This window comes from Plasmodium berghei, assembly GCF_900002375.2.
Source record: "Plasmodium berghei ANKA genome assembly, chromosome: 9".
Taxonomy (NCBI): domain Eukaryota; phylum Apicomplexa; class Aconoidasida; order Haemosporida; family Plasmodiidae; genus Plasmodium; species Plasmodium berghei.
Genome location: NC_036167.2, coordinates 942954 through 954144, shown reverse-complemented (window position 1 = coordinate 954144; position 11191 = coordinate 942954). Strand labels below are relative to the sequence as shown.

The following is an 11191-nucleotide window of genomic DNA, read 5'->3' as shown; positions in this document are numbered from 1 at the left end:
TCAAAATCGTGTATAAATGTATGCACATTTTAAGCACTTATCATTTCCTTTTTTTATCAACCCTTTCGTACTTTGTCTTAATGTGCATACACATTTATATATATTATCCTTGTGAATTTTTTGAGATAATAACAAAATGAAGATTAGTATTAAGCATTATAAATAATTACATATGTATTGTTTTAGTTAACTATTTTATGAATTTTTTAATTTTTTATGCATCACTAAGCATTATAAAAAATATTTTTAAATAAAACTATCAATTCACTTATTAGTTTATTTATTTATATATGCATTAATTTTTTTATTTAATTTTTTCACTGTGCATATTATTCACGCATATAAATTTCTTAAAATGGACAAAATAAACATGAACACTAATATTACTTATAAAAAAAATTCGAAAATATAGTATTACAATTTTGCGAATCCCTTATAAATCAGCGTCATAATATGGGATATAAAAAATGAAAATATAAATTTCAGAATAACCATATTTTTTAGTCGTTTTTTTTAATTATATTTTGCGTATGTGTCTACGAATATACTTCACAAAAAAATATATAATAAAAAAGCTGAATTAAGCTGTGAACGATTAATTTTTTCTGTAGTTTATCAAAATATACCTTAAACCATATAAGAATATACATATTCATTGTATCTATATATCAATAGGAGACATATCATTTGACAATATATATTAACATTATTTATATTAAAATGGAGAATAATGAAAAAATTGATAGTTGCAGGATGTATGGCCTCGAATTAACACCTGCAATCGAATTTGATAACTATGAAGGAGGTGTAAAAATGACAAAAAAAATAAATATAAAAAATATAACTAAAAATATAATACGATTTCGATTTTTTTTTAAAACCAGCGAATATTTTATTTACCCAGTACAAGAAGTAGAAAACATTAGTCCAGGTCTAAACAAATGGTATTCAATAAGTTTTTTAAATCCTTTAAATGATTTTAAAATAATATCTGAAACATTAAATATATTAATAGATGATAAAGATAAAGATAAAAAAATATCTATAAAATTAACAGCGACTCCATTAAAATGTGATGTAATTCTACCATCTATTTTAAATTTTAATGAAATGGTTATAAAACAAAAGAGTAATGAAGAACTAATAACAAGAAATGATGGCTCATTATATGCAATAGTTAAATTGTTTCATAAAAACACATCAAAAGACAAGAAACTTAAAATTAAACTAGAACCATCATATTTTATTTTAAAGCCTAATGAAAAAAAAACAGTGCATTTAACAATGTATTCGGAGGTTCCTCAGACGTATAGAGAAGTTATATCATGTTCTATTATTGAAATTCCGAAACAATTTGAGAAAAAATATAAATATTTTCAAGATATTGATAAAACAAATGCAACTATTAACCCACATGAAAATGAAGAAAATTGCATAAACGACATTATTCAATCATTAAACCAAGAAAATTTCCAAGTATCTTTAATAAAAAAAAAAACAAAAGTTAACTGGATTTCTGTATTGCCACAAATAATTATTTTATGTGATAAAAATAAAGAAATCTTTAATAAAAGTATAATTAATTTTGGAAAAATAACCTTAGGACAAAAAGTTACTAAAAGCATACTTTTGAAAAATCTCACAAATGCTCCAATTAAAATTGCCGTAAGTTATTTCACATCATATATATTTCTATAAATATTAATACATAACTATAAAAAATACATTTTACACTATTGCATTTATGCACTTTGTCTTTTTATATAGCCAAATTTTGTTCACATTTTCCACATTTCAATTTTTTATACTTTTAAAAGGCTAAAAAGCAAAAAGGAAATAAAATTTTTACTTTTTTAAACGAAAAGTTTATATTGAAGGAACAGGAAAATGTTGTATTAATTGTAGATGGATATAACCCAGTTAACCAATACAGTGAAACAATTCAATTTAAAGCATGTAACGATTATTGTATTGAACTTTTTTTAATATGTGAAATTATAAATATAAAATTAAAATTCAGCAAAACGCTTTATATTTTTGAAAATGTAAAACTAGGAGATAATATTCATGAAAAAATAACTATAAGAAATGATGAAAATACAGATTTTAATGTCGAAGTTTTAAATTCAGGAAATTTTATTCATATAAAAAACACAAAAATTATTGTAAAAAAAAACAGTTTTTATTCATTAAATTTAGAATGTAATTGTATATATCCTATAAATATACACAAAAGATTATATTTTTTAGTTCATCTAAATAAACAAATTTTTTATATAGATGTTATTTGCAACTTTTCTGTAAATTACAAAATGTGTCCTCTTTCGATACATCACATATATAGATATAAAAGTTTAATATATGATAAAAAGGGAACATACGATTCATATTATGAACAAAATGAATATATAGACATTTGGGATTTTCCAATGGAATTTGATTCATACCAAGATACACCATACGAAATATTGGATGAAATAATTGGCATAAATGAAAAGTAAAATTATTTCACAAATTTATGTACATTTTCCATTGCTAACATCTTTCCATTTACTATGTATGCAAATATGAACATATATTATCTTATTTTTTCATTAAGAGACGTATTTGCAGTTCCAAATGAACTCGAAATTTCAAAATTCGAGGAAAAATGTTTAACAATTATAAACAAAACACCAATCGAATATACATGTGTATGGCTAAATTCGTTGGATTCCAAAAAAAATGCAAAGAGTATTTTTTCAATAACACCTATAGAAGCACAACTCCTCCCTTTTGGTTGTCAAACGTTTAAGTACAATCTGAAAATTCAAATAAATTGGATGACCAATTTCATTTATTTACATTAATACATTTGCATAAATAACTAAATATATACATATGTATGTGTCGATCTTTTTTAATTTATCGATCCCATTTTAGTCATTTCATTTTTCATACTTTTTTTAAGGGTTAAAAACGTAAAAGCTTCAAAAGAAAAGTATATTAGAGAAATATACGAATGTTGTATCTTTCCATCCAATAACAAAGATTATACAAAATGTAACAGCAGAACATTATTAGCCCCCTTATTTTTGTATGTTACATTTTTCCAATTTAAGACAAAATATTTATGCGAAACTGAAAATATAATAGATAATTTATCTGTATTTCCAAAAAATATATCCTTTTTAAATATAATCGAGGAAGAAAATTCTTATACAGTTGTCAAATTTGAAAATAATACTGACACTGTACAAATAATTGATTTTACTCCGTTTAAAAATGACGTTGACGGAATAAGGTTGAATCTGAAAAAATACAAAATATAAATAAATAAATAAATAAATAAATATATATATATATATATATATATATATATATATATATATATATATGTGTCAAACACGCATATATACATCTTTTTCATTTTTGCCCATTTTAGAGTATACCCACAGATCAACTATGTCCCTAAAAAAAACTTTTTAAACGTTATTGTTTTTTTTTCGCCAAAAAAAATGGAACTGAATCAGTCAGAAATAAAAATTTACTATTTAGTAAATGGGATTAAAAAAAAATATATATCAATTTTTGTGTCTCATGAGATAAATAGTGTGATATTAAACAAGGGAAATTCGGAAATAGTAAAAAAAAACATCATAAATCACTATCATAGTATAATTTTTTATTTACAATATTATAACTAATATATATAAACGTATTTTTTCATTTCTCATTTTTTTTTTCCTCAAAGAATTTACCTTGTGTGAGCACCGAAACGGAGAGCTCAAAAAACGTTTCAATCGAAAATATGACTGAGAGGAACGCTTTATGCTTACTAATTAAAGAAGATTCTAAAAATATTGATATTCATATAGATGAAAAAAAAGAATATTCCAAATTTTTAGAAAATGAAAATGATTTTCAAAATGAAGACACAGATAAAAATAACGAAACGAGTTCATTTACCAATGAAGAAAATAAATATAAGTTTTACTTTTTTTCCTTGGCACCATTTGAAAAGAAAAGTGTCCAGGTTTCGGCTTTTTGTAAATATAGTATAACCGAATCTATATCTCTATTATTCACTTATTTATTATATACAAATGATGCAGATATGAAAAACAAATTTATATATTTAAAAAAAAACATGAAAGATCATATAAACAAAAATTGTAAAAAGTTTTCAATAAATGCTACCATAATAAGATCTTTTCTCCAGTTGTATCCAAAAATAATTGAAAGCAAACCAATAATACCTGGAAAGCAGTTTAATGCCAAAGTATGTGACTCAAAAAAATTAAAAAATAATTCTATGTATTTTTTCTTAGATAATTTAATTTTCTTTTTTACTTGGGTTTTTATGATACCTACATTTCTATTTAACTTCATTTATTTTTTACAGATCAAAATAAAAAATGAGCATCCTGTTAAAATACATTTCAAAACGAAAACAGAGATTTTCCAAATAGACAACAAGCAGATTTTTGGTTTGCCATTAAAATACAAATTTTAGCTAGTAATTATTATTTTCTTCTTTTAATATTTAATTGTTAATTTTTTTTTGAAGATGAGGAAGAAATTAAAGATGCAGAAAAGAACATCATAACAAAAACGAATGAAAATGTAATAAATGCTTGCTCCGATAAATATATTTATGTTAGCTTTAATAGTAGCCGGAATGGGATATTTTTCTATCGATTTTTTGCCATCGTAGGAGGTAAGCAATAAGTAAATTCACATCAACATATATATACAATTTAGAATGCAATTGAATATATAAACTAATAAAGATGATATATATATATAATTTTCATAAATATATAGAAATTCTTAAATACACTAATATTATTTTTTCAGAATATAAGTATAAAGAGAAGATAAAAAAATAAAAACAACAAAATGTGTACATTGATGAATATATGTATTTTAAACAAAAAGTATATACATTCACAAAGTAATAATAATTATATAATATATATATTATCAATTTCAGATGCAGCGTTGATATAATTATAAATGTGGTTATGCCATATTTTCAAATTATTGATATAAGTGATTTTAAAACTCCAACATCTACTTTCTGGAACATGACCTCTATAGATAAAATTAACATGTATTTTTTCAAAATTGTATTAAAGTCTTGCAATTATTTTCTTTGATTTAGTGGGCCATTCATTCGTTTACACATATATTTATATTTTATCAATATTATGTCCAATTTAAACATTCTATAGGCACTTAAAAGACCCAGTTTCACAAATAGAAATGGAATATAGAAAAGACCAGAAAATAGAAAATATAAAAAAACTATTTAGTCACTTTAATTATATACAGTTTAATATTGGAAATAATTTATTAAATGAAACAACATCTGTAGATTTAATATTATATAACCCTTTAGACATTTCGCTAAACATTCAAATAAATACTATTAAACATTATATTCTTCCTATTTTACCCCCGTATGCAAAAAACCAAGAAGATCAGGTTAAATTATAATAAAACCACAAATGTATATATATGTACATTTACATTCATGTCATTTTAGTTATTTATTTAACAAATAGTAATTTTTTTGAAAATACTTATTATATACGCAGCTGGGGAAAATCTTATACATAGACAACATGTTTCGAAATTCTATGAGATGTTTGGATAGTATTAAGATAAATCCTATGCAATTTACAATAAAAGAAAAAGGAACACAAACAATTAATTTATTATATAAGCATAAATATATTGGTTTTCATAATATGCCATTAATCATAGAAGTGGAAAATGGAAAGACCGTTCCATTGAATTTGTGTTCTTTAACATATTATCCGCATATTCCCCCAATTTATTTTATGAATTTTAAAGTAAAAAAACAAAATCATTATATTTGTAATTTCATTCACTATTACAATGTTTATTTATTCTTCTCACAATTGTAATACTCTTATATATGTTTCCATGTATTTATTACCTATTCCAAATTTTATAACATTACCAAATACTTTATTTACACCCTTTATCTTACCCCATTAAGGATTTGAAGGAATGTACGTTCCCTTTAAATAATGAATGCATTACAAATGTAGACCTATTTAATGATAGTGAATTAGACATATTTTATGATATAGAGCCAACTAAAAATTTTACAGTTTTAAATCCAAAGGGAATTATTAAAAAAAAAAAATATATTTCTCTTTTCATATTGACTTCACAATTATCTCCATCAATAATTAAAGAAAATTTAATAATAAAATCACATTTTAAGCATTTACAAAAAGAAATTGTAATATAAATTAAAACTGCACATTGCTTTTTATATACACCAATATATATATTATGCACATTTCCAATTAATATCCAATTTTTTTATCATATAGGAGATGGATAAAATACAAATCGAACTTAAAATAAATAGTACATCACAAAACACATACAAATATGAGTATAAAAATATTAATATATTTAATAATAAATGTATTAATAATATTGCTGATAAAAATATCAAGACCTTCTGTTCAAATTTTATACCCCCATACTCATATATATATATGAAAAACAATTTATTTTATGTTGCGCCAAGTTCAATAACAATTTTATGTGCCCCACAAAAGTAAATAAAAATGATGGAAATCTATAAAAAAATAAAATAAATTATACTATTCTTTATCACTCCGAAAAAAACAATATCTGCATATATACACATGTACATATTTTTTGATATAAATATCAGATCCTTAATAGAAAGGATTGTTATAATAAAGAATTATTCATATACTGAAGACTTGAAATTTAAAATAATAAATAAAAATGCATTTCCAAGGGATATTTTAAAAATACATCCTCAAAGAGGTTCAAACTATATCAATGACAATAACACCTATAATAATATTTTATCATAATTATTACATTTTATTTATTTTGTGTGTATTATTGCATAAATGCAGGGTATATCAAAAAAAGGGAAACGATTATTGTAAGGTTTACTTTCATTCTTGGTGACGTATTGTTAGATATAGAAGGGAATATTCAAATAGAATTAAAATATATAGAAAGCTATCCTATTATGAACAAAGAAAACAATTATATAAAATCAATTATAGATGATACAGTGGAAACAGAAATTGGTATATAAGCAAAATGGAATTTATTTTAGGCAAAACATGTTCTAAATTCTGATAAAATATGTTCTTACATGTTTTTCATTATTTGGATTTTCCTTATTAAATAGAAGAAGTATATGAAGATACACGAGAAACCCTGAAATCAAAAAATGTGAATGATAAAATTTTTTCAATATCAAAAAGGAATAAGCACAAAAAATTTGATGATATAACTTTTTCATATGCCCAAAAAATAATTGAAAATATTCAAACCCTAAAACACGTACATGTAATTATTGCTCAATGGAAATATATATATATATCCATAATACAGTATATTTGTAAATATGGGCAAATTAATATAATTATTTTAATGCATTTACATACGAATGCACTTATTTAATTTTATTAGGATAACATTAACAGCAACATGCTCCAACGTGCAATAAGGGCCTTGTATGGAGTAGACAATGGTATTCAGTGTAGAATAAATATATTCTTTAATTCACAAAATCATTTATAATAGTATTTACACCAATTAAAAAACATCTTTTAATTAATTAATAGAAGACAATGATGGAAAAGAAAATATGACAGAAATAATTAACAAGGGAGCCAAACAATTTCCCAAATTTTATTTTTACATTCATGTTAAGATATTTACATGCAATTTTGATGATATAAATAAAGAGAATAACATCTTTGAGAACTTAATTAATACCAACATTTATCCACAGATGTTGTATTTTAAAAAATACATTAACTTACCTATTACATTGGAGGATACATCAAAAAGTAACTACCTTTTCATATATACATGGTTACATCATTTGACTTAAAACATTTTTTTGCACACTTATATTTAAATTAAGGTTATTTTAAAAGAAAATATCTCCGTTTTGATCAATTAGAAGATTTAAATTTTCAAAATCGAAAAGAGAAGAGAGTTCAATACAAGGACAGAATTATCTATGACAAAAGTTGGAATATAATATTATTCGTTTATTTGTATCATTTACTTATTATATTTTTTTATGGTTTTTAACCATGAATAAATGATTTAATGAAATATTTATATTTTTATTGAATGTTTGTAGAGGATATTTGCTGTAATATGTTTTCGGAAATGTTTAAAAATATAATTGAAAATCATATTAGTAAATGTACTAAACAGCTTTTAAATATAAGCGCATGCTCAATACAGACAATGGATGAGATATTAAGTGAAAATTTAATTGATATAATAAAAGGTTTGTTTAATATGCAAAAAATTGTTTTAACATTTACGCACATATATATATATATATATATATATATGCTCATACATAATAAAATATGAATATATATAATTTATTATTATCGCTATTATTTATTTTTAAGATAATAAAAAGACGAATTTAAATTCTCGAATAGAGCCGGATTATTCATTTTTGAAGCCAACAATTTTATCTCATTTTTTTTCTCATATATTTTCTGATGTTATTAATAATTTTATAAACGAAGAAGTTAAGTTTACTAAAAAATTATATTGGTAACTTTAATAATTTATAGTATTTACAAAAAAAAATAAGCATTCGCATGCATATATTATTAAAAGTGTTCAAAAAAAATTATTATTAAAGTCATCATCTTCATCCATATTTTCAAAATTGTCTTTACCATAATTTTCATTGGAGTATTCCCTGCCTGTGTTTATGTATTCATCTTTATTTTTATTATAAGCGTCAATTGACGTTTTAATCCTTTTTGCTTCTCTATATTTTTCTATATAAACCTTTAAAATGATATATAACGAATATGATCCTATCAAAATTGATGAAAGAAAAAAAGGTGATGACTTGAATTTATCAATTGAAATGGCGAAGAAATAGCGTTGTAATTTTGGTGGAAGATTTAATTGCGATAATTTTTCTTTAAGATATTCTGAAACCCACAAATCATAATTTTTATTGATTATGTATTTGTACGCTGGATATAATGACAAACAAAAAGAACTTAAACAAAAAAGTTTGGTTAAGGTCTTTTTACTAAATATCGTAAACACTTTAGGAGTTAACTTATCTTCCAATTTTTCATTGTTTGTATTCAAGGAATTATAATTAAATTCTGTTCTTCCATTTTCTTGATCTTGTAAATATAAAGTATTTAAATTGTTGCCCTTTTTTACATGTTCTTTATATTTATTTATTGTATTTTTATTTAAATTCACCAAATAGTAACTTTTTTTAGTGAATCCAATGAATCCATGCTTATTATTTTTATTGTATTTCCCATTCTGATAAGGATTGTTATATTGATAGTTCACATATATTTTGGGGTTATTATACTTAATGCATATTATATTTAAAATGTTTAAAAGGAAAATTATGAAAAATGGAAAAACTTTACATGGTCTCATTGTAAATAGTGTGGTTTTATTAATGCCTTTTCAATAATGTGTTTATTATATATATGTTATTTTATTTAATAAAGTTGTAAAATGTTGTATTATTCATTTTTTATCCAAGAAATTGCGTATATTTTGTAAGTTACATAAATATATTCAGTTTAAAATACCATTCATATTTCTTAAAAAGTGTACTACACACAAAATACAAAAAAATATTGTTCATATGCGAAGAAAATTTTGATTTGTTTTTTATATTTTCCAAATAAACCAATATAATTTTACATATATATATTACCAATAGTAATTTTTTTTTAAGTTGCATTTTTTTAAAAAAATACCTTACAAGAAATACAAATTTTACTACACAGTGCAATTCATATTTATTAGTTTTTTTGATTATAATTAACCAAGACCACCGTTTTTGTGTTATTTGCCCAAAAAGAGAAAATTAACAATTACAATAATATTTTGTAAAGCATCACAAAAGGGACATTATGTTTTTATTTTGAAGTCTTAGTAAAACAATATATATATTATATTATATTATAAATAAAGATATATTATGCACGCACACAAACTTAAAAAAGATGGGGGAATTAAAGGTGTACATATAATATACATACGTTTTATGAGTATAAAAATATTAATAATTAAAGGTGTACAACTAGTTGTACAAAAGTGTGGAAATAATTTTTTTTTGTTAATATATAGCAACTTAATAAACAATTCGCAAATACATGCATTTATAATATAAAAACGTATGAACATTCAGAAAAATTTTGATTAAAAAAAACAATAGCCAACAGTTTAAAGTTAAAAATAAAATATGTTGTGTGTTACACAATTCTAGCTTAAATTTAGTTAATTTGTTTTTATTAACATGTACTTGCAAGGAAAATTAACGTTTCCGAGGGTTAAATTATGTCATTTTTAATTTTATAATATGAACAAATAATAAACAAACAAATATGCATATATTATACATACAAAAGTTCCTTAAAATGGAAGCTTGTTCGGGTACATATTATAAAGCATATAACAACGAAATTAAGTACTATTTTTTCATTACAATAACATAATTGGTTATATTACAACACCGTTTTTGCATAACACCTGTAATAAATATAATAAACCTTTAAATGCGCATATATTATATCCATCCAAATTAATATAAACCTTTTGTGTATTTATATATTGATGCTTTATTACAAAGATCTTTAGCATTAACACATTTAACATAATTTTTTCGTTATTATTTTAAAATAATATTTATTTTCGTAAAGCTTGATTTTTGGTATTTCTCTCTATTTTTTTAATAATTTCAAGGAACTCATCAATTGCATATGGGTTTATTTGAAATTGTATTTTTTCCATAATATTTACCGATTTATATACAAAAAATTTTTTAATGTTTTTTTTTAATAATTCATTTGATTTTACATATAATTAGAAATTATAAATGCTATATGTGGTATATATAATTCATTGCATGTTAAACCTTTTTTATTGATTTTCCACACATAAAAAACGTAGAGTTTTAACAATACACTTTGAGGTTAATGTGCAATTTTTTGGATTGTGATTTTTATGATGCAAAAGCACGATTACACTCAAAAAAAATTTAATGAACAAAAATTTTTAACTCTTTACACTCCGCTCCATAGGTTATAGATTATAGTTTTTTCATGTTTATTTATATTGGAATTCATGCGTTATTCTTATGTAA

The 11191-nt window shown here is 22.5% G+C and overlaps 2 protein-coding genes across 2 annotated transcripts; one reads left to right on the top strand and one right to left on the bottom strand.

Moving 5' to 3' along the window:
* Positions 1-720: 720 nt before the first annotated feature.
* Positions 721-8611, top strand: PBANKA_0925700 (conserved Plasmodium protein, unknown function; the record flags this gene model as incomplete). Its single annotated transcript, XM_034564852.1, has 22 exons — positions 721-1665; positions 1818-2497; positions 2600-2794; positions 2951-3283; positions 3425-3623; positions 3734-4261; positions 4385-4469; positions 4550-4699; positions 4840-4846; positions 4976-5095; positions 5217-5469; positions 5583-5840; positions 6011-6259; positions 6354-6586; positions 6707-6825; positions 6921-7100; positions 7205-7365; positions 7489-7549; positions 7644-7871; positions 7949-8056; positions 8174-8326; positions 8457-8611. The coding sequence occupies 22 exons, from the start codon at positions 721-723 to the stop codon at positions 8609-8611; spliced, it is 5400 nt and encodes a 1799-aa protein (XP_034421607.1).
* A 65-nt stretch (positions 8612-8676) lies between these two features.
* Positions 8677-9474, bottom strand: PBANKA_0925600 (conserved Plasmodium protein, unknown function; the record flags this gene model as incomplete). Its single annotated transcript, XM_034564851.1, has 1 exon — positions 8677-9474. The coding sequence occupies one exon, from the start codon at positions 9472-9474 to the stop codon at positions 8677-8679; it is 798 nt and encodes a 265-aa protein (XP_034421606.1).
* Between the last annotated feature and the right edge of the window lie 1717 nt (positions 9475-11191).